This window comes from Ceratocystis lukuohia, assembly GCF_044167205.1.
Source record: "Ceratocystis lukuohia strain C4212 chromosome Unknown Supercontig11_pilon, whole genome shotgun sequence".
In the NCBI taxonomy this organism is placed as follows: domain Eukaryota; kingdom Fungi; phylum Ascomycota; class Sordariomycetes; order Microascales; family Ceratocystidaceae; genus Ceratocystis; species Ceratocystis lukuohia.
Genome location: NW_027263530.1, coordinates 185,882 through 209,147, shown reverse-complemented (window position 1 = coordinate 209,147; position 23,266 = coordinate 185,882). Strand labels below are relative to the sequence as shown.

At 50.4% G+C, this 23,266-nt stretch overlaps 7 protein-coding genes across 7 annotated transcripts; 4 read left to right on the top strand and 3 right to left on the bottom strand.

Moving 5' to 3' along the window:
* Positions 1 to 604: 604 nt before the first annotated feature.
* HOO65_110049 (uncharacterized protein) lies at positions 605 to 1,504 on the top strand (the record flags this gene model as incomplete). The annotated part of the gene is made up of 1 exon (XM_071001733.1): positions 605 to 1,504. One exon carries the CDS (start codon positions 605 to 607, stop codon positions 1,502 to 1,504), a length of 900 nt encoding a protein of 299 aa, XP_070855759.1.
* A 619-nt stretch (positions 1,505 to 2,123) lies between these two features.
* On the top strand, positions 2,124 to 4,746 carry HOO65_110048 (E3 ubiquitin-protein ligase arih1; the record flags this gene model as incomplete). The annotated part of the gene is made up of 4 exons (XM_071004725.1): positions 2,124 to 2,385; positions 2,473 to 3,478; positions 3,546 to 4,142; positions 4,224 to 4,746. 4 exons carry the CDS (start codon positions 2,124 to 2,126, stop codon positions 4,744 to 4,746), a joined length of 2,388 nt encoding a protein of 795 aa, XP_070855758.1.
* A 597-nt stretch (positions 4,747 to 5,343) lies between these two features.
* HOO65_110047 (putative magnesium transporter NIPA1) lies at positions 5,344 to 7,801 on the bottom strand (the record flags this gene model as incomplete). Its single annotated transcript, XM_071004726.1, has 2 exons — positions 5,344 to 6,951; positions 7,019 to 7,801. 2 exons carry the CDS (start codon positions 7,799 to 7,801, stop codon positions 5,344 to 5,346), a joined length of 2,391 nt encoding a protein of 796 aa, XP_070855757.1.
* A 4,161-nt stretch (positions 7,802 to 11,962) lies between these two features.
* Positions 11,963 to 13,244, top strand: HOO65_110046 (uncharacterized protein; the record flags this gene model as incomplete). Its single annotated transcript, XM_071004742.1, has 2 exons — positions 11,963 to 12,052; positions 12,126 to 13,244. The coding sequence occupies 2 exons, from the start codon at positions 11,963 to 11,965 to the stop codon at positions 13,242 to 13,244; spliced, it is 1,209 nt and encodes a 402-aa protein (XP_070855756.1).
* A 423-nt stretch (positions 13,245 to 13,667) lies between these two features.
* HOO65_110045 (E3 ubiquitin-protein ligase CHIP) lies at positions 13,668 to 14,621 on the bottom strand (the record flags this gene model as incomplete). Its single annotated transcript, XM_071004748.1, has 3 exons — positions 13,668 to 13,841; positions 13,911 to 14,463; positions 14,521 to 14,621. The coding sequence occupies 3 exons, from the start codon at positions 14,619 to 14,621 to the stop codon at positions 13,668 to 13,670; spliced, it is 828 nt and encodes a 275-aa protein (XP_070855755.1).
* A 2,256-nt stretch (positions 14,622 to 16,877) lies between these two features.
* HOO65_110044 (uncharacterized protein) lies at positions 16,878 to 17,519 on the top strand (the record flags this gene model as incomplete). The annotated part of the gene is made up of 1 exon (XM_071001732.1): positions 16,878 to 17,519. One exon carries the CDS (start codon positions 16,878 to 16,880, stop codon positions 17,517 to 17,519), a length of 642 nt encoding a protein of 213 aa, XP_070855754.1.
* Positions 17,520 to 18,195: 676 nt separating this feature from the next.
* HOO65_110043 (Dol-P-Glc Glc(2)Man(9)GlcNAc(2)-PP-Dol alpha-1 2-glucosyltransferase) lies at positions 18,196 to 22,762 on the bottom strand (the record flags this gene model as incomplete). The annotated part of the gene is made up of 5 exons (XM_071004716.1): positions 18,196 to 19,325; positions 19,410 to 20,076; positions 20,131 to 20,358; positions 20,806 to 22,508; positions 22,597 to 22,762. 5 exons carry the CDS (start codon positions 22,760 to 22,762, stop codon positions 18,196 to 18,198), a joined length of 3,894 nt encoding a protein of 1,297 aa, XP_070855753.1.
* Between the last annotated feature and the right edge of the window lie 504 nt (positions 22,763 to 23,266).

Below are 23,266 nucleotides of genomic sequence, written 5' to 3'. Positions count from 1 at the left end.
CCAGGAGAAGCGCCTTAGGCTTGGGCACGCTCTATGACGACGACATTAGTGATGGAAGCAGCCTCTGAATTTTCAAAGACCCAGCCTCTTATCCCCTGCCTAAGCGAAAGACCAAGTCCCTCCTCTCCCCCTGCTCCCTGCTTTGCCATCGTTGATTGTGACTGATGGCACAGACATCTCACCTTCAAAGCAACCTCCCCGTCTCCCCGATGGATGGCCCCCGTAGCTTTATTTCCGGACTGATTCGCAGACGTCTTATTTTAACCATGTCTTTGAACCCTGTTCTTCTGGCTCCCTCTTGATGCTTGTTCTGCCTTGTTCCCTCGTCTCATCTTGGTTTTGTTTCTTGTATATCTTTCTGGCTCGGCCTGACTTGTTCTTGTTCGTCTTTCTTTCTTTCATTCTTCTTCCTTCTTTCTCCTTCAGTTTGTCTCTCAGACATTCCTTTCCTTTGTCTTTCTCTTTTTTCTTTCATCATCCAGGCTGGTCCTTGGTTTTGCTTGTGGCGTCCTCTTTTGTTCTTTTGCATAGCATTTTTCTTTTCTCTTCTACACTGTATTACTTGATTCTTCCTCTTTCCGCTACTTCCATCCGTTTCTTCATCATGTCTCTGCTGGTCAGCGTCAACAAAATGGTAGTCAGAGATGACAACAAGACTGATCCTAATTACGAAAACAAGGACAATGCCGGTGAGACTACAAGCTCCAAGCTGCCTGGGTCTACCACCACATCGCAAGCCCAGTCTACACCTACACTCTCCCCTGCCTTCCTCCCCGGAAAGCTCACTACGGATAGTGGTGTCACCAACAATGCGGAGGAGCCCAAGAATCCAGAAGAATCTTCCAGCTCAACCACCACTACCTCGGCCCCCGCGCAAACCCCTACCGGTAGTGACCCTTTGCCATTGAAGGTCGACGCCTCAAGCACAAGCTCCTCTTCCTCATCGACGCCTCTCTCAACGCCCACTGTAGCGCCTGCCGGCCAACCGCCTGCCGATAAGCCCCCTACAACCGGCATCCCTGCTGCCTACTCCGCTGTCCCCACGCCAAATGCCAAGTCGACGCCACTCTCTGACAGCATCTACAACAACATTATTGCCTCCGCGTCGACTCTTTCTACCGTGACCAGAAGCTCCTCGACTCCTGTGGCGTACCAGATCCCCACCAACTACCCTTCTGCACCCCTTGCCATGGCGGCTACCACGCCACTGTCAACACCCACGATAGCCCCCACTTCGTCGCCAAGCAACAACACTATGAAAGTGGCTGTGCCTGTAGCCGCCGGCGTTGGCAGTTTTGTTGTGCTGGGAGGTCTGGGACTCGCCATGTCTATGAGATACCGCCGCGGCAAATGGCCGTTCAAGAACAATGAAGCCTTTGTCGAGATGCGCGATGATACACGCGACGATGAGGACAAGATTGACGTGGAGAAGAGACAACGGGCAAAATGGGACCCGAGCCGGTCCCACGACCGCATTAGCCGCTTTATCCAGAGAGGGCGTTGAGGGCAGAGGCTAGTCTTAGTGCCAAAGAACTCTGCTTGGCTAGTGCTAGCGGTGGTGTAGTTGTTGTAATTAACTGTAATAGTGTAAAATTAACTAAGAATCAATTAATGCCGCGGATTGCCATTGGCTAGAAATCAACGTTACACGGGCCCCTCATGATATCTATCAACAGGGCAGTTTCCAAACACAGAAAAGTTGGGATGAAAAGGGCATGACGTACACTTACACAGTCACTCATTCTCGGATGGCTTGCTTGCTTTGCTCCTCATGTTCTGTTTTGTTCTCTTGTAAGTAATAGCATCACTAATTGCTTTGCTGTCAATGTCTCTCATGTGATTAAGAAGATGCACGATTAAGACTAGAAGGGTCTAGAAAACAGATTGATCATTCTATGGGTCTTGCATGAGCTAGTATAACGATTGAGACGGGCTCCCCGGGCCTAGCAAGTTGCGCCTTCTGGTTTCAGTTGACTGGATACAATGTCTCCCAGCGAACAATCAAACGCCTTTATAATGATACATGCTCCTCCTAGCTATAGTGCTGTGTTGATTGGACACTTCACGCAAACCCACCATCTTTGTCCTTCTATTTCCCTAGACCATACAGCAATATACCCACCATGAGCGGCGCCGCCATTCGTCACCATCTGCTAGTAGGCTCTGAGAGTCCGTTCAATGCGGGCCGATCTCAAGGCGACAGCCTCATCCCAAGTCCGGCAATCCATGCCCACTACCCTGCCCATTTATCTAATTCTCGCTCATCGCGCCGTTTTCATCCCCAGGTTGCTAGCCGGCGCATGACATCCACACGGTCTCGGCAAACTCCACCTGGATTCCGAACTTCTCGCCAGCTAATGCACAGCAGGACAGCAGCAGCAAACCGTATGTAAACCATCAACCCTTGTCCCACTTCCCCCAATGCCTTCTAGCTTGCCGCGGAAGTTTGCCCTAACACCAACGCCCCTACAGCCAAGAAATCAAGCCAGAGAGCAGAAGACCAGCCCCAACACAACAACAAGACCCCCACTTCTTCATCTCAGAATAGCCGTCGGCAAAATGACGTCTATGCATCAAAACTTTGTCCGTTTGAAAAGGTCAAGCTGGCTCATCCCCATAAAAATAGGGCAATCATCTGGGCATTAGGCTACTTGAGCATGTCATTGGATACAAAAAGGAAAGCTCACGCAGCTTCCTCTCTCAAGCCACCGCCCATCCATCATGGCAGCCACAAAGAAAACTTGGACCCTACTGAGGATATAAACCCTAACCACCACCACCTTCGCTACCACGGCCAGCCCTCAGGCTCTTCTTATCATTATCTCCACAATCAGTTTTATCACCACCAGCATCACTACCCATTCCCAAACTGCAGCTCAGCTCAGGCGATCCAGGACGGAGATACCAATTGGCTCTGCTGGCCACAGGCACCGGTGGCTTTGGAATTTCCACGACGGCTAGCTTCGGGCCTAAAAAGCCCAGAAATGGCATCCGTTCACTTTTCCCACCTCGGATCCTGGAGCCCAGATGAAATCACTAAAGAAGATCTGATTGGCTACCTCTCTCTTGACCAGGAGTCCCGGCACGCCGTCATCCAGGCTAGTCGGACTCCAGCAGGAGACCCAGCATCTGTGCTGGAGATTTCACCTTGTGCGGCGTGCCAAACAGACTGCCTGATCAAGAATGAAAATACCAACCGGGCCACGGCCTGGGACGCTTTCGACGAGTTTCCTTCTGAAACGACTCGTTGTTGCGATTCCCTAGTCTGTATGCGCTGTGTGCGTCGGTCTATAAAGCAAAGCTTCCACCGCCACTACAAAATGTACCACTGGACTGCGCTAGAAGCCCCGGGGGTGGTATTTAAATGTCCTCTGCGCTGCCACGTCAGCCGAGACGAGCAAAGGCGTCCCTATGGATCACGGGAGATGAAGCAGATGCTGGACGATGGCTCCGACGGAATGAAGTCCTACACCGACCGGTGAGTGAATGATCAGAGATGCGGTTAGTGGACCACCGAGACAATCAAGGATCTAACATCCAGATAGGTTTGACCGCGCAAATCGCCTACGTCAAACTTTGTCATCCGTAACACCGAGGCTTGGCTCCGCTGAGCTAGAGGAGATCAAAGGCATTTACCAGGAGCTTGTTGACCTCAACCTAGCCCATGACCCAGGCTGCAGAAGGCTTACTGATACCACGTTAGACCAGCATTCTGTCCTTGGTCATGTTGAAGCCTTGGAACCTATAAAGATTTACAGGTTCCTTAGAAATGGCCGCCGGGTCCGCATTCCGATCTTCTTGCGCTATCTCAATCGCATCGAGACCCGGTCATGCTGGATTTGCATGGACGAAATTCGTGATATGAGCACTGGCGACAGTTGGGAAGCCTGGAAAGATATCTGGACTGCCCTTGGGAATGACAGTGTTGCCTTCAAAGTTCTCAGTTTTCCCCTGCGACTACAGAAGCGGTGCGGCCATGACATCGACTTCTGCAAGGACTGCCTGGGGCAGCACATCCAGATTGAGATCCGAGACAAGGCAACCGAAGCGCTAGGGAACATCAAATGCCCCAGCCAGGGCTGCAAACGCACTCTGCGTCTCGTCGAGATTGAGTTGTATGCTCCGCCCGACGTCAAAGCTCGGTAAGCTCTCCCATGCCTCGGCTTTCAAAGTTTCCTGTATGCCGATGAAACCCACTAACAGAAAGCCCACTAATCGTGCAGGTACTACGATCTGATGAATACCGCGCACTACAGTGATGACCCCGACTTCATGTGGTGCGTCAACGGCGATTGCCAGTACGGCCAGATCCACCCCCCCAACGCCACCAAAGTTCAGTGCTCGCGATGCAGTCAGGTCATGTGCTTCCACCATCGCGGGCCATGGCACCAGGGCCAGACATGCGCCCAGAATGATGCCCGAACCGACACAGCAACAGACGAATGGCTCCAGGATAACACCAAGCCATGTCCGAAATGCCAGACGCCCATTGAAAAGAACGGGGGCTGCTACCATATGACTTGTAGTTCATGTCGCTTCGAGTTTTGCTGGGACTGTCTGTGCGACTGGGTATATGCCAACTTCAACCTGCAGAGGCACCGGCCATCCTGCCGCTTCCGCCAGGCTGGAATCTACCCAACGGAGGCCGTGGGCGGATTAGATGTGGAAGCTGCGATTCGGGATGTTGCTGAAATTCGCAGTGCAAATCCAAACGTATTCAATAATGAATTGCATCCAAGATGGTGATCCCATCTTGTTAACAAGCAGTGGATTTGATGAGTGGCTCAGTGGAGATTAACGTTTGCTGGCGACTTACCCGCCTGACACGCTCATGTTACACAAGCTGCTGTCCTCACTATTTGTACTCTTTTATCACCAAATCGAGCAATCCTGAGCCCTTATAGCGCAGTGGTAGCGCGTGTCACTCGTAATGACAAGGTCCTCGGTTCGACTCCGAGTGGGGGCAGGCTGATGATAGCTCTCCCTTTTTGAATGACTAGTGTCAAGTTAAGCATCTAGCTAGACGCTTTCACACTCCCGCGGAGCAGAGCCAGCCAGTCTTCTTTACTTTCAGTCGATAAAACTGGTGACGCTTTTTTTTTTTAGGAACTGAGTAGTCTCAGTAGATAGTAGGTTAAAGAAATGGAATGTCGTCCAAGACTGCAGCTTTTAATGCTTACTGCAAAATATAATCTCTATGCAAAAAGTAAAAGAACGCCAAAAGCAAGCCCAAAGTACCCATACTGTAAAACAAAAATGAAAGCCCAGTAATGATGAATAAACCCAGCCGATCCACTATAAAACTAACCATCAACTTCATAATCATTGCTACGTTTCTCGTCTTCAGGGGCGTCCAGAGCTATCACCGCGCTTGTGCCCATATCCGTAGCTTCGTGGATGTTCATAGCCACGGGGCGAGTCGGATCTCATGCTAAGCCTTTGGTGGGTTGTCGTTGGTGGCCGAGGAGTAAAGCTCAAGCCAGAGCCAGCCCCGGGTTCGGTGGCAGATTCTCTTCGATATCTGCCAAGGCTTCTCTGACTTTTATGTTTAGGAACAGGAGGAGGGGCTCCTTCGTCAGGAGGACTGCTGTAGAGTCGCTCAACATCATAAGGACCACCTATCCGCGGGCGCGAGGGCGGCGAATTCTCCCCTTCGGACGAAGAAGGGGAAGCTAGCGATTGCGTAGGCGAGCGAGCTTCTTCCCCACGTGTGTATGGAGAGGTTTTTGCCGTCACGGGGGCAACCTTTTCTTCATAGATTTCTTCATCATCTTGGTGGCCATAGTGAAAGCTCGAGCTTGTCGTTGGTTGTTTCACCAATCCAAGTCGTTCTTCGTCTGTTTCTTCGCTCGAGTCAAGCATCCTCAGTCCCAATGTCATACGTCCATTATAGTTTGTATTTCTTTTCGCAGGATTCTCGGATGGCCATCCAGTCGAGGCCTCTTTTTCAGTAGTGGGCGGTGGCGAAATAGCATGAGAGTGTGATTTGCGGAAGATGTTTTGGAAAGAAAATTGCCGACGTGCTGAGTGCGAGTTTGGAGAGGAACTGATTTCGGCATATCCCCCAGCTCCGTAAGCAGAAGCGCCATGGTATTCAGTGGGCTGGCTTTCAAGGTCGAAATTGTGCGGCTGTGAAGAATAATCCCCATGCTTAGTTGAGGATTCCGCAATGTCGGTCAAAGGAACAGGATGAACTACACCAGGCACTTCCGAAAGTGTAGGCGGTACCATGCGTCTCTTACTACGGATAGTACCTGCAATACTACTGAGAATGCTAGGGCTAGTAGCACGTCTCTGATCCAGCTCTTCTTGTTCCTGCATTTCTACTTCAGTTGGCATCCGAGACATACCCAGCGGCGGGTGCAAGCTACTAGGCTTGACCGGCGTGAGAAAAGTGCCTGCAGGAGTAGCCGAGATGGACGAACCCGGGGCTAGGCCATGTGCCGAGGGGCCGATTGACGTGCCGCGGCTGCTGATACTAGCGCGGCTCAGCGGCGTTCTGCGTCGTCGCAGACCATCCCATTCATACTCAGGATCGCCCGGGTTGTGCGGTGATAGGCGTTCGGCCAACTTGTCCTGGCGTAGGCGTTCAAACTCTTCCACTTCTCGTCTTTGGCGAGTCACGGAGATTTGTCTCACAATTGCGGCAGCCCCACGTATGGCATCTGCTTTGGGCTCCGTTTCCGGTTGGTCTTGTTCACCAATGGTTTGTATCTGGTCCAAGTCTCCATTGAACACGGCCGTATCAGGTACATCCTTGGAAGACTTGGACAACTGCAAGAGGATAACACCAGCACAAATAGTGAGAAAGCCGTTTGCCATAGTGATAATGGAAGTAGTGCTCCCGCGCATGCCCTTGAAGAGGACTGCAGAGCTAACAATGGTTGTACTGGTGAAGTAAACATAGTAGGTTGGTGTGACAAGGGCCGCATTGAATATGTTCAATGCTTTCTATCAAAAGTATGCATCGGTTAGTGATTAGCAGTGAAGCGGGTAGAAGCCAGACGTGAAAACATACATTTAAGTACACAATTTCGGTTATGAGCGTTGTAAAGACAAAGACCATGAGAACGTAGAGGAACCATTGGTTAAACTGAGGCGTTCCTTGGGCCTGGGCCACAATTGCAGCGCCTAGCCCCTGGATGGCAACAACGCTCAGCCCACCAACCCAGCTGCAGATACTGATGTAAACAAGCATGTTCTTGTTTCCCCAGCGCGGGCCGGCGTATATAGCAGCAATGGTGGAGCCGACTAGCACTATGCCAGCGTAGACCAAGAAGCCTGGGGCAATGACGTAATGCCTCATTTCCTGGATATTTGAAACGGAAGAGCTCTCGGGAGCATTCAAGACAATAACCACAGAACCAACAATACACAGGAAACAGGCTACTTTGCCAACCAAGCTCAATCGTTCCTTGAGGAATATAGCTGACAAAACGGTGGTGATTACTACCGCCAAGGCACCCAGAGGCGTCACCAGCATAGCATCGGTGAAAGCATACGCGACAAAATTGCAGATTTCTCCAAGAATCATAAGAATCATGCCTCCCCACCACCACCAATTCTTTAGATAACCATATCCCTCGCCGGCAATTTCGTTATATTTCTCATTGGCTTTGAGCAAGCCGTACTTTTTCATGACGAAGGATATTCCAATAAAAACTCCTGACGTGACAGCCAATGTAATTCCAATGACCTTGAACGAGGCTGGTCGACTGCTTGTATCGCCTGTGGAGATGCCGTTCCGTACAGCAAGAGTGGCAACGTGAGCTGCATACTGAATGGGGATATCGGAAGCCATTATTGTGTGTGGAAGGGGATGGCAGACAGGGTTACTATAGCAGGCAAGGGAAGGCGTAGAGAGGAAGGAGAAAAGGCCGAGAGGCCCTCAGGGAAGAGAGGCGCGGCAAGTTCGAAAAGCGTACGATGAAGTCGTGGGAGTGTGGTGGGAGGGCGATGGATGACACGAAGATTCGAATGGGTAGAAGTGTGAAGCGTACTAAACGGTCAAGTGTTGCAGGAGCGATGCACTTCGACTGTCTCGGCATGTATATAAGTAGAGCAAATAGGGGAATCCTGCGAACGCTGTTTGTAAATATAACAATGGTGAGGACGCCAAGCGCGGACTAGGATGTGGGTTGGTGGCTATATTCAATTGGCTAGCAAATCGATTAGTTGGTCGAGAACGAATCGTGGGTAGTACAGGCCAAGAGCCTCTTCAATGTGTGATATAGGACAGTCGAGGAGGGAAGCGCGGGACGAAGCCACACAAGATAAAGGGAAAAAGGAAAGAAGACCCGGAGACGAAGACGAGCACGCCGAGCTAGTAGCACTTGAGCGACGCGCGGGATATCAAGTGATGTTCGAGGCGTTAAGACGGGGGTTGACTTGGGGGGCGTCTGTGTTGTTTAGTGTATGGCAGAATCTAAGACGAGCGGGAATCCAGGCCTTTTAATATTTTGTGGGCGTATGTCGCAGACTGTAACGAGTTAATGGGTAAAGAAATGAAGAGAAGGGGAAACGTAGCACGAGACTGAAGCAAAAGAAAAGAAAAAAAAAAAGACAGCCAGAAAAATACATGAAAAAGAAACTGAGTCGAAAGGCGATGAACCAGATCACAAGGAAGATTCAGAATTCGGATATAACGGGAGGGAAAAAAAAGAATGGCGAAGAAGATGAAATAGAAGGCAGTAAACACGGCCAGACCACCACCCCCAGATTTCAAGAAAGACTTGTAGTTATGGCTATGTGTATCCAGGAATAGCGCACAGGATTTGGAGGGGCGGACGTGTCGTGTTCCTGTCCTTTTTGCTTAACAAATGCTAACGCTCAATTAAGGCAAGGCGGCTTTAGAGGAAGGGAGGCTTAGTAGCGGGGTATCATATCCTAGAGGGCTTGCGCTTGCCGGTCTTCTCTTTTGACAGCGATGCCTAGAGACAAAAGAGGATAAAGAGATGATCTGAGCAATTGTTCTCCTCTAGGAAAAGGAGCGCGAACCGGGGGAAGGGGGGGCCTGAGTTCCTGATTCCACAAAACCCCGACACTGATCAAAAGACGCTGAATTAGCTGCAAAGAATAAGACAAATGAAAACATCAAACCAGGCCAGGGTTAGTCCGCCAAACGAGCAAAAAGGCAAAAATGATGGATGGGCTTGAGAAGTGCAAAGATGGCAAGCTGAGAGCAGGAGAAGAGAGAGAGCAGAGGTAGAAGAAATGGAGGAAAATTTTGCTGCCAGTCCAAGATCAGAGCATGGCAGTTACCAAAACTAGCCATATTCACGCCTACTCGGCTTGGCTCTTTCCCGGCTCCGTTTCTGGTGTTTCCTGCTTTCTGTACTCATGTGACGCATGTGCGTGTCTATTTACAATTTACTACCAGTATGCATATAGACCTATGTACACGCGTCTAAACGGTCTTGCCTGTTGTTGGTGGCTGGTACTTAACGGGTCGGCTGGGTATTTTTTTTCTAGGCTAGCAGGTCTATGGCCCTCTGATCGAAGTCTTAGTTTTGGTATTTCTCCTCCCGCCTCTCGCCTATTCCATGTTACTGCTAAGCCATGCCATGCTGGCGGGCCTACGCCACTAACCGCACCTCCTTTAGCAGAAGGGAGAGGATCCTCCACAGCGCATCCCAGCTTCTTAAGACGTTGTCTTTGCACCCCCAATAACAGCGCAAAACATGTTTGCCAAGGCCTTCGCACGGCCATCTTAACCTAGTGGATCTTGCTTGCCATAGCTTGCTTGCACTTTGCTAACTCAGTTAGTACCCGCTAGCTTTTTAACCACTCTACATACACTCTACCAGCTTCTCTTTACTCGCTAACATCATAATGCAGGCCATCTAGCCTACCCACCATCGCCTTCCATATCGCAAACGTAGCTATTCTCGACTCCCTTTTCTAAAGCACCCACTCAGCACCAAACACGACAACCGTCTACTATTGTTAGGAAACAGCATGCCATGCCACTTTGCTTGGCATTTGGGACCCTTGTCAATGGCGAAACACCAGCCTCTTCACTTTCTGCATATCCTCTTTGATGCATAGCCTTTCTTTACCAGCCGCTTCTGGACAACGCGGACCTTATCCATGGGCGCATCTAACTACAGAGCTATTGGAAGCGACGGGCTGCTCCAGCTCTAGCAAGGCAGGCTCTCTTCTAGACAACTCCACACAAACATTCATTTCGATGGACTACACCACACTTAAACTAGCTCAGGCAAACAGCTTGTCCCCTTTCAGTCTCCATGCAACCTAAGGTCCTTATATGCGCCAACATCGAAACAGCTAATAGCACTCTCTATCCCACTGGGTAGCACAAACTGGTAGCCGGCGCTCGTGTCAAACCAATCATGAGCCATCTTAGCTTTGTTATAAGCCTTATCTCGGACTCGGACCCCGCAGCTACCCGTGAAATCCAATCTCGAACCAGTCCAGGTCTTCTGCGATGGTTGTATTTTACACTCGGCTTGCTTAGGGACAACCCACCGCCAACCCTTGCCTCCTCCTGCACAGGACCCAGCCCGTTGTCACACATCTCCTCATAAACCTCTAGGTTGTGCCAGAAAGTCCTTCGACCATGGCCTAGACTTGGACGACGGAGGTTGATACTACAGCTCGTCAATGTTTCACATCGGATGGCCTGGGATTTCAGAATTATAAAGCGCGGGCTGCTCCGACGACTGACCATGTCAGCGCGCATTTAGAGCTACTTTGTCATCCAGTACTGACATTTTCTGCATTCCTGACCTCCCTCGCCCCCGACTCTAATCATGTATCGGCTCGGCAGAGATGAATTTGGCACATTGTTCCCATTACTCCCATGGAAATTATGCTGTAGACTCTTGACGTCGGTGAAATTAGGCACTAGATCACAAATGCAATGCAATGTGCTGTTTCTACTAGTACTTTAAATGCCAGCTAGTCCTACGTCGTATTCGGGTCTATAGCTCTGCCGCCCTGTACGAAACCCCCAACTTCTCCTCTTTTCTGCCCATCCGCAATTACCATACAATTAATTACACAGATAACTGCGGTCACCAAAGAAAGAGAACAGCAGCTACTTTCAAGTTGTGGCTCATGCTGTGCTAGCAGCCACTTGCATGAGTACCTTGTACTTGCTGTATGCATCCCAGGCATGGCATAATAGGCTTCTGCGGAGTTGTAAAATCCTATTTCCGAAGGCTCAGTATGTTTCTCTTTTTCATTGCTGCGAGCCATTGCTACAAACAAAGAACGATGCTTCATCTTCTTTGGCCTTACTAAGGAATGGCAAGATGCCTGATGCTGCTTGGTGTAACAACCAACATACGGTCTGTGTCTTGGTAGCAAGAAAGCAGGCTTCAAATAAACGTGTACTAGGAATGGTTTTATTTCGTCTAGATTAGCACAGCACTCGTAGATATCGGGTGAAGCTCTTTGTACGGAAAAATATTGCCAATGCCGAGTCGGATGTGTTACAGCCTGTAAAGTATTATTCACGGCGGTGGTGTAAATCCACCTATAGCATAGCTCACTGCTGGCTTAATATAGCCCTATACGTCATTACCCATAACCTTCCGGCAGTATTTCCACGAAATATGAGGCGCAAAAAAGCGATAAGGAGCCATAGCTTTAACTTCAGACGAGTGCTACTTTTCGACTCCTTTCGCTACAGCACGTCGACAAATCACGGCTTCGCAAGGCTCCATCCCTCCTTCGCTGATAGAGAGTCACCAGCTACTTCGTCAACTAGGACGTATCGGGCGTCACATTGAGTGGATTATAAAACAAGCGACCGAAAGACTAATGTAAAAGGAAACAAAGCCGATGGATTGGATAGCCTAGCTGCTGCCTGTGTACTTGTATATATACGTGATGACTGCAGTCTCTTGTCTGCGGATTCTTCTGTTATAGTCCTCTCCATCACCAACTACCTTTCCCTTTCTTTCTTCTTTTCTCACCATAAATCATGGCCATCGCAATGGGTGTTCCACAGCAGAAACCACGGGGTATTGTTAAGATTCTCCTCCTAGGTGCGCCTGGCGTCGGAAAGAAATGCCTAGAATCAAGAGTACGCCAAATAAACAACGGCCCAGCCCATGCATGTCTTTTTTCTAGAAATGGTATGCTGACACATCGCCCAGTTTATTACTTCCAGTTATCCGCCTCCATATGACCCTGCTTTGACGGTTTCTAGCCGTCGAGAAATCATGCTAGACCTAAACGCAGCCTACAATGAGGCTCGGATCACCTCAACGTCACCATATGACAGCATGGTGCAACCACAAGATGCGGGCTTAGCTAAAGTCCGACTAGAGGACACATCGCCATACGGGCTATCTGAAAGTCTCGTTGAGAAACTCGAACTAGACGCTACAATAATGAAGTCAGCACCCAACCCTGGGAAGCCTCCGGCAACAAATCAAAGCCACAATTTGACCGAATACACGATTGAGACGATTAACTACCCATCTCTACAGAGCCCGCAAGAACGCATGCGAGTGCTTTCCAAAGAGAGCATCGACGCGGTTATAATCATGTATGACGTCACTAGGCGTTCGTCTATCGATGTAGCCAAGCATATATACGCAGAAGTCCAGCAGCGGTTTGGCCACACAGCTAAAAAGCGGAGAGACAGGCTTTCTAGACCGCTCAAAGTTTCCCATCGGACACCTATCGTCGCCTTTGTTGGGAGTAAGTGTGACGTTGACTCCATTACCCGCGAGCCAGTGAGTCTGGGAGCTGCCAAGTCCAGCGTTGCACGGCTAGAAAATTTGAACCAAGCATCCCGCGCGTCGCGCACCTCGACAGAAAGTAGCCAATCTATTGTTATTGAAGAAACCTGGCGCAAAATTGCCAACGAACCTGCAAAACATGATTCACCAAATACTATCTTGGATCTGTGGATGAGAATCGATCAGTGTACGCCTTCAGTCACACCAAAGCCACTCATCAAGTCAGCAGAAAGCCGTTATAGCGCCAGCTATACCAAAGCACCTCGCCAAATCTCCAAGATCGAGGGCCAGCATCTTTCGATGGAGCTAGGAGCCGACATCCCCTTTTTTGAGACCAGTGCAAAAACAGGCGAGAACGTGGAAGTGTTGTTTGAGACAATCCTCAGGGCTGTCCTAGCAAGCAGAGCTCGACAAGAGGTGCCTGCTCCCACCAGAGGAACGACAGGGTGCATGGTGCTTCCGTCATGTATCAGGAGTAGGGTGTTCTGGTCTAGGCTGTGCGGGAAACAACTAAAGTCCGAGGCTTAGGTAAGGGGAGAAAACCTGGGATAGTCTCAGAGATCAACTCACCCATCTTTTAGTCCGAGATGGTTTCACAAAATTGGTCTGGTACAAGGACAGATAGATAGGACGGTCAACCAAGCTCAGTGGTTATTCAGCTGATGAAGCATGGCGTTTTCCAGGGCTGTTTGAAACCAAGTGTGAGATTTCAATTTTTCATTGCTTCTGTGCGACCGAATATTACAAGATATTAACAGTGAAAACATTGGATCAGTGAAATATACCAATGTGCCGGCGGAAATGGATGCTGTGTGTGAGATCGATGGGCACAATTAATAGTTCGACGTTTAACGGCCAACGGAAAACGGAAAATAGCAAGCAGAATTGAAGAAATGCAGACTTAACCTCTATCCCTCACTTCCCCCACCCCCCAGCTCATGTGCGCCCTGTTCACCAGTCCACGGCCCATCCGTTGTTGTCCAGAAACTCCTCACAGGCAGCTCTCAAATCAAGGTTGGGCCGGAGATCTTCAGGTAGAAGTGGCTCGCGCGTCAATGGATCAATTTGCTGGTGTTTAAGATGTTCCAAAATAGAGGCACGCTCATATGATTTTCCAGATTTTGTCTGCGCCTTTTTGTTAGCTTATGCTGCCTCGATGAGAGGGGGGGCAATACGAAATAGCTCAAGACTTACGATGACAGGGTCGACCATGATACCGAAGCTGATGTCGTCAATAACCCAGTCCGGGACCGTTCGTTTCTGTTCACTCTTAGCTCTCGAGGTTTCGAAAATAGCCTGGAGCCGGTTCATCTTGGTCTCCCACTCAGACTCAATTTCCTGTCTATCGCTCTCGTTCTCGATGCCCTCCAAGTCCTTTTGCTTAGACTCTAGCATCAGCGCCAGAGCCTCCTTTTCAAGCTGAGAGTCTTCACGTATGCGACGCTTTTCCAGCTGGTCCCAGTGGTCCTTTTTGCAGCGCAAGACATGTTGCGTTATAGCCGCCAGGCTCTTGTATTCTTTCGACTTGACGCACAGCTCATGAGCCTTTTTTGCAGTCTCAAGGGCCTCTTTGACATTCCCAAGCTCTAGTTGCGCCTGGGAAATGTAGTAGGTAGGCTTTAGCGAGTCGGGAGACAGCTCCAGGCTCTTGAGGCAGTCCTCGATGCAGGCATCATAGAATTGAAGTTTTAGCCGCGCAATCCCTCTGTTGTTGTAGAGGAAAGGGTTGTAAGGATCGGCCACAATGCTACGACGCCGATGCCGTCAGTTTCGCCTCATAAACGTTGGAGGAGGAAGTACTCACGCCTTGGAATAGAGACCCTCGGCTGCCGTGAAGTCGCCGTTCACAAAGTGAATGTTGCCCTTGTTTTTGAGCTCTAACGCAAGATCCTGATCGCGGTTCATGGCTGAAGCAATAAGGGCGGGTTGGCAAGCCGTGAGGTTTCGGAAAGGGCGAAAGCTAGCAGTGTGCTATGAAGTGTTGGCGACGGGAGTTCCGGGCAAACAGGAAAAGAAAAGGGGAAAGACGCGGCTGTCAGCCGGTATAGTAGACAGATAGACAGCTAAACAGCCTAGGGTCTTCGTATATACTAGTTCTGGGCCCAAGTTGGAGCAGGCCAAATCAATCCCTGTGAGTAGGTGTCCCAGCTAGTATCGTAAGCCCCAGTGCACTGGAGGTTAAGCGACAGATGCACGCAGCTGTTGTAGTAGTCGAGGGTTAGGGTATCTGATGGACTCAGGCCTCTGGAGGTTCGAAAGATAAGAGCAGGAACAATCGTTAGGCTGGGGAATAGTGTCAGATGCAGTTCCTATAAATAAATGTTCATCTAAGACAAGACGAAAGAGGATGATGTTTGGCTTAATGGAGAGGTGGTACAGGGCCAAGGCTAAACGCTTTTGAAGCTCAAGTAAGAAAAGGAAAAAAGAAGCATGGGAGAGGACACGAGCCTGTGGCACTTTCCCTGCTTCTTATTTGGGCAGCTTCCTTGTCTGCTTCAAACCCAGCATTTATCAGCACACATCCAAGCTGCCTACTCCTTCACGAATCTTCCAAAATATAAGTGGGCCCAAGTCTTTGGCTAGGGTAGCGTTGTTAGGGTTGAGTGGCTACTAAAATACAACCGCTAGTATCTAGGGGGCCTCTAGCTTTAAGTGTGTGGTGCTGGAGGGACTTGGCATGTGATCTGTGATGGGGATCGCCAGGCCAGAGCTTCTAGAAGGCGGGGGTGCTGGGACGATAGCACCGAGTCAAGGTAGAATTCCTTTCAACCGGGGCTTGAGCATGCAGAAGCAGACAACAGGGAAAACCAGGGATCAGGCATGCGACAGTGGACCAACGTGGACCAACGAGAAAGCATGAGTTTAGCCATTACACTGCACAGAGAGCTTGGGACCCCTCTCCGCTAAGACCCTGGTAGGTACCAGACGTCCAAGTGACGCAGCGCCAGAGACTGGGTTTCCGAGAATGGCCGACACTGACCATGGAGATGGGACCACGGAGGTAATACGGCGTGTGGGTGGTGGATGCAGCAGCAGATGGAGCAGGCCACCGGCTAAGGTATTCTTTTTTGCTTTGTTTTTTGTAAAACTACTCTAGCGTTGCAGCCAGCGTAGGTGGTCTCGTTATGGTTTTACTAGTAATATTGGGGGTTTAACTGGGGGGCTGTATGTACCATGTACTTTGTATTTTCTTTTGCCCATTTTTCCCATTTTTTTTTCCCCAATTTCTTCTCTTTTTTTTCTTCTTTTTATTCTTGTTCTCTTTTTATTCTTTTTCTTCTTTTTCTTCTTTTTCTTCTTTTTTTCTCAATTTGCTTCTTTCTTCTCTCTGAATGCTACCTGCCCAAAGAAAATCTGAGCAGCAACAGAGCCGCCAAGCAGAGCAGCCAAACGAGCAGTCTTCAAACAGCGGCTTGCTCACCTGCCAACCTCCACAAACACCAGCATCGCCAGTTCATCCATCGGGCCAGAACCTCTGTAGATAGGGTAGCCCTGGCACACTCTGTCTCCTGATTACTACCACGCTGCGACAGCCGGTCTCGATTTTTGGCACCTTGCCAAGGCTTGCTTTCCATCTCCAACAAAAGATACACTCGAAAAGTACCGTGCCTATCAGCAGCCTGCTTATCATTATAGTATAATATAGCACGGAACCGACCCGCAGAGAACTCTCCCTGCACCCGCTCAGCCGGCCAAAACCACGCAACCATCAACCCATCTCCATCCATTTACCTTGCCATCCTTGGTCTTTGTCTTTCCATCACCCTCTCCACCCCCATCTCCATCTCTACCTCCACCTCCATCAGCAAAGACAGCCCGACCTACTTGGTATAGATCGCCCACTCAACTCTCCTCTCAAGCCTTTCTCCCTCGCCCAAAATCTGGGGTTAGCTAGCTAAGCCAAGCCTTTGTTGCCGCGGCTTTCCCTCCCTTCCGAACTAATTTCGCTCTAAAACAGCACAGCACGGCTGGCCTGGTGGCGTCCGCAAATCAAGCCAAGCTCTAGATTCCACCCTTTTGCTTCGTCGACTTTTGTCTGAAAAAGCACCACGCTCCTGTTTCATCTTCTCTGCTTCTACCGTGCAGCCCCCCCCCCCCCCCCCCCCACCTACTGTTGATCAGGTCCCATAGCTTCCGTCTGACCACCTCCCGACTGCACCCATGACACCGCCAACTTTTCGCGATCGCCCGTCTTCACCGCCTATATCAGCGGCTGTTAGCACCATGTCGTCACAGCGTCCGTTTTTCCTTTCTGTCATCTTCGCAGCCTTGCGACAGACTCCCAACACCCTGTCTGCTGCTGCCTCGCAGAACAAGACTCCAGGCACATCTTCCTCCTCATATGCCGTCTCAACCTCTGCAACTAGCGCCGCGCGATCCATAGCCGCAAATTCTGCCTCAAACTCGCATTCCCACTCGCACTCCCACAATGCCTCAGGGTCCACCTCATCCTCTCCTTCGGGGGTAGCATCTCCGATAGCGTCGCAGTCCGCGCCCTCGACTCAGCCGCCGCCCGCTGCTTCCACCACGCCAGCGGCCTCCTCCTCGCGCATGCCTGCCCGGCCTCTTCATACCGCCGCTGCTCGTGGGGCTGCCCCTAGCGGCATCCCAATCCCCGCCCCTAGTGCCAATCGCCGGCGCGGAAGCAACTCCAGCTCCGAGGGCTTCCGCGATGTCCTAGGCTCAGACGCCTGGTATATTGGCGGCCGTACGGCTGGTGGCGAGGAGCAGTTTTTCAAGCTGGGCGTCATTCGCAGGGTTCGTAGTAATGACGGCCTAAGCCTAGACCGTCTAAGCCTCTGAGTCGTCTGAGATATTTAGGCAACGTCGTATATCGACGAGGAAGACAGTCAATACCCTGCCCAGGACTGACTGCAAGCGTTGCTACATTTGTATCATATCACCCACACATATCATGCCTCCAAACCCTGGGCCCCAGCTAGCTTTGAGGCTCCTACTTGTCGGTTTCAGCACTTTTCCGTTGACGCTTTTTTATTTCGTTTTCCCTGCTCTTCACATTTTGCCTTTTTTTGTCTCCGTTCATGTCTTTCTGTTATTCCGGCGTTTTTTGTTTGATTACTCTTGATTTGGATGGCGTTGCTATCCAACCACAATTTGGGAGCCAGCCCCTTCAAACCAATATCTTGTCTGGCCATGTATGTATGCGCAGGCCCAGTTTGTTATTGTATTGCTTTTCTTGTCCTTTGTCTTCTTTTTCCTTTTCCGCTTTAAAAAGACTTTTTTGTCGACCCAATCAAATGTGTATTACTAAATTGAATTACTGTCTTCACATCTCACTACTTACTTGCTTCCAGACACATGTATACCAAGACTAGCATAGCATGAACGAATGCATTGAATCTCAGCGTAGCAAGCAAGGAGTTTACGAATGAGACTGGCTCGGTCAGATCTAGAGGTATTTGAAAGAAAACATGTGCTTGTTGATAATATATGTATTCAGATTCTGAGCCCCTGCTTCTTACCACATGAAGTGCTGGAGTCTTCCCCCGTCCAAGATAGTGCCGTCCTCAGCCCGCCACGTATACGCTTTGGCAATGAAAATATACATTGTCGCTGCATTAACGGCTAGGAACCAGGCCGTTTCAATGAATAGTCTGACGTCATAACGATTGCCAAATCTGACCATTCCCGAGATCAACGGCAGCTTAGTCACGAAGGACAAAGGGGTCGAGGATAGGTCTTGCATGGCCCAGGCGGGGACGAGCAAGCGCCATATCACCCAGGGAATAATAAAGTATCGTGGCTCAACCAGCGGCGCGGTGATGAGCGACAGACTAGTAGCTAGAAATAAGATTGCTACCGTGGAGGCTGTCGTGGGAATGCACGGGGTGCTGTCCACATCAAGGGCAGTAACGGAAGACCTGCCACCAGGCGGGCTAGGCTTGCGTTCATTTTTGCCGGCCGAGGACGATGCGATGAGGACAGGATGGCTATCAAACAAGCATGAGTCTTGCGGTTTATAACCGACCATGGGCTGAGCCGAAGATGCAAGTGCGCCCCATGATAGCCAACGGCAAATTGAGTAAGGCACGACCAGAGCTAGGCGAACAGCTTCTGACCTGCGAATAGTATAGCGGAAAATATAGAACATGTAGTGACGGTTATCTGCTAGTGTAAACGGGTGGACGATAGTGTTGAACTTGACCACGAGCGCAGAGAGAATAAAGGTAGCCGCAATGTAAGGTAAATAATATATACGATAAGTGAAGAAGAGACGGGCCCACTTGAGCCCAGAAGCCTCCTCGCCGCCGCCGCCGCTGCTGCCCTCGATTCCACGATTGCATTCCTTGGTTGTAAAAAGAGCACGCAGTTGTGAAGGGAGATCAATGAGCGTGTTAAGACCGGACATAAGTGAGGGAATGAACAAAGGCACGGAGAACAGCGCAAACAGCGGCCATATGTAGAGCATCTGGGCCAGATGGATAGTAGCAACGTGATTTGACTTGTCGCCTAGTACCACGCCACCGTTCCAAGCAACAAAGCCTCCGAAAAGGGCCATAATCGTGATATGGGGCCACACCCGGCGTAGAACCCGTAGGGGGTTACAGAGGACAGCCACAGAAATGCTGAATAGACTGAATATAATATCTAAGGGGCAGGTTAGAGACAGCGCTTAAATCTCGCCGACAAATAAAGGCTCAGGTGCAAATCATGCTGCCGCTACGGACTTACCATCGGGCCAGCAGCTGCTAATGGGAGGATCGTGTATCTTCCCCCGTGAGTATTTCTGCAAAGCACTGTTGACGCGGCCAGACAGCGTGCTTTGTGGTACCATCTTTGCGTCAGTCGGTGTCTTGCTCTGCTTCACGGCATGTACAGTCTCGAGGCCCCCCATGTATACTACGACCCAGAAGATGTTTGTCTGGCGCATAAATAGGGCGGCTATACCGAGAAGAATCGCCACGAAATCGCTAATCAGAGAGCTGCTAGACGAGTTTATCCTGTCCAAATGGTGTGCATATGCAGCGAGAATCGATACAGTCGAAAGGACGTCGGTGTAGTACAAGCCAGAGAAGAAGAATACCAACGGGAACAGCGCAATGTTGAGGCCAGTATGTATCGAGTAGCTAGATATTGAGCCTCTGTTTTCTTTCCGTGCAAGCGAAGCCTCAATGCGACGACGACATAAGCTTGCTAGAAGGGCAACAACAGCAATTGACCAGACATTGAAGCTACGCAGCATAAATGCCGAGCACGGGTCGCCCACGAACAAGAGTCGAACCTTCATGGCAAGGATGCTGAGAAGATACAGCCCAGGAGGTGTGGTTATTTTGTCATCCCACTCGAGGAAGCGGCCACGGCAGTACGTTTGTGCCTGGGGGACATGGAAAATCTCGTCCTAGATGTAGTTAGACCAAGGTTGAAGCAGAGAGGACAAGGCTGATTTTCTTACCAAGTAGGGTTCTGGAACATGTACAGTAACAAAGGACAGCCAAGCCCAAGCGAGAGTGAATACCAGCGCTGGCGAGGCTAGGCTCACCGAGAGCTTCTGGCCGGCCTGGGGCAGGAACAGATGCTCGACGCCGGCAAGGACCACGATGGGAGTCAAAACAGGAAGGATATTAGCCATCAGGCCAAAGATCGGGCCAAGTTCTAGCATTGCGCCAAGCCTCGCAAGCCCCTTGGCTCGAGTCTCTGTAGCAGCGATAGCTTTATATCAGCCTACACCTCGAAGGTCAACAACAGCCAAGCTTGCACACCAAAGCAAACACCCGGCATAAACGGGACACGGTTTCGGGAGTGTCAAGAGTTAGAGTCGCCAGACGCGTGCCCAAAATGGAAACTTGCCAAGAGACCGAGAAACTATAGGCGATAACAGGAAGACAAAATTATTCTGTCTCCATCGTCTAGTCACGATTGAGAAAATATGAACAGGTAGCTAAGAGTGTAAGTTAATTGGCATGCTAGCAAGGCGACTAAATTATAGGAACGTCTACAGCTTTAATATGGCGACCCATGCTAAGGGTTAGGGTATAGGGTACATCTCAATACAAGGGAATCCAGCTTAATGTTCCTTCGTCCTGCACTAAAGCTTCGATGGACGATGTTTCCGTGCATAAAGGCTTACTTCAAGGCCTGGAACCTGCTCATCTCTAAGAACCCGCCGTAGAATCTTCCCGCTCGGTGACTTGGGAATTTGTTCGACAAAGACAATGCCTCCAATAAGCCATTTGTACTTGACTGTTTTCGCCTCTACCAGCTGCTTCAGCTCTTCGGATAGGGCCCGTAGCTGGTGCTCTGTTTGGGTCCGGTCCCGCACTACGACAAATGCTCGGGGCCATTCTGTTGCTTCAGACTGGTCATACACTCCAATAACACCGGTATCCGCAACCGCGCTATGTGAGCACAGCAGGGCCTCTAGCTCAGCAGGAGCAACCTGGTAGGCTTGGACTTTGATGAGCTCCTTGATGCGGTCGGTAATTCGAAGGTGGCCCCCAGCATCCAGAGTGCCGACATCGCCTGTCCGAAGCCAGCCATCGGGCGTTAGAGCCTCTAAAGTGGGAGCCATATCCACCTTGGCTCCCGGCGGCAAGCCGCCCAGGGGGAGATATGATGACATGAGTGCTCCTGAGCGGATGAGAATCTCGCCAGGGGTATTCGTCAGCGCTGGCTTGGTTTGTCCTCCCTGGAAATCGTTTTGATCACTTGCAATCATGAGCTCAACACCGGCAAGTGGCTGGCCGCTGGTACCCGCCTGAAAATGCATGTCTCTTTCAGTAAGGCCATGCTGTGAGGCAATGCTACCGGCCTCAGACATGCCATAACCAATCCTGATGCGAAACCCTAGGCGCTTGTACACCTGTACAATAATTTCGTGGCCAAGGGGGGCCCCGCCAGTGAACCCGGCGGAAACGCTTGCGAAGGAATTCTCTCCCTTATCGTTTTTCCTTGCATAAGGCTCGACCGCCATGGATTTGGCGAGCATGACTGCTATTGGGGGAGCCATATGGAGATAGGTGATCTTGTGCTTGGGAATTGCAGCAAGCATCGCATCAAGGCTGAAGGATGGCATCAGATACACCGCAGATCCGGTGCATATGGACAGCATGAAGATGGCTACAAAGCCGAAAATGTGGTAGAATGGCACAAATCCCAGCCATTTCTCCTGCCTACCGCTGTATTGGTCCGAATGAATCCAGAGAGATGCCAAGGAACTGTTGATGGAGTGGTGTGATAGCAGAACACCCTTGGACCGGCCAGAGGTGCCAGACGACCACAGAATCAATGCCGTTCTATTAAGCCAGGCTTCTGCAGGCAGAAGAGACGTGCTAAATCGCAATGGGCCAGGAGGACACAGGAGGTGCTTCCAGTCATGGCCAACAGGCGACTCGGTGGCAGCGCCCGAAGAGACCAAGGGATAAACATCCCCATCAGTATCAACAGTGAAGATCTTGATGGATCCGAAAAATGCCCTGTCGTCCTGCTTGTCAAGAGCCCGCTCCATGGCTGCCCAGCAGGCTCTGGCGGTGACGATGACGCGCGGCCGGGCGTTTTGCAGGACCCACGACAGTTCATCGGTAGTTAGAGCAGGAGAGACCAGGGTAGCAGTTAGTCCAGCTGCAAAGACGCCCAGCGTCAGTGGGACGAATGGTTGGCAGTTTGGAAGTTGAATCAACACCACAGGGGCAACTTCGGGACTATAGCATGTTGGAGTTGGGGGGAGCTTGATAGTATCATTGAAGTGAAGCCCCAAAGCCTCTAGACTCGCCGCAACTTTTAGTGCGTCTTTTTTGAGTGTGTCAAAGCAGAGGGTCCGTTCTTGGAGAGTGGCTGTTAGCTACGGAGCAGCGAAATGAAACGCCTTGTATTCCTGAAGATGCTGGCAACAAGCTATCTTGCTCAGACTGGATGTACGTACCGGTTTTATTATCTACAAATATCGGGTGTTCGCCTTGGAACGGGGGGATGTACATAGTTGGGGGAAGAAAGCTGTTGTCTTGACAGAAAGGACGTCCAAAGGCCCAATCAGAAATGCTGCGCTTGGGGATTTGCACGCCTGGTGCCTTGGAGATGGCTAGGGACATTGTGTGTGTGTATGTGTGTAAGTGCAAGTGTAAGCGTGAGTGTGAGTGTGAGTGTGAGTGTGAGTGTGAGGGTATATCTTTGCATATATATGTGCGTGTATGTACAGTGTATGTGTGTGCAGGCGTGCGCGATGTATGCCTCTGTGACGATAAAAAAAGCCATCCAGTGCCACAGACGACAAGATAAATAAGGAAAAGGAGAACCTCGAAAGATATTAAGCTCTAGTTCATCAGGACCTCAAAAACCACCCATGCCCAATAACCCCGAGCAAAGGGTATGCCCTGGCTTTTAAAGCCCATCTCCAAACACAATGACAGCCGATATGCACTTCCTTGGGGGGAGGGGACAACCTCTAGATCCAGCGACTCAACCGGCCTCAGCCCAAGCGTTAACCAAGGTTACCATGAAGTCAAACAAAACACTGTTTTCAAGGCTAGCCAAGCTCACTTTAACTTGCTGCTCTGCTCTTCTTGGCACGGCATTCCTTTCTCCTCTTTGACCTT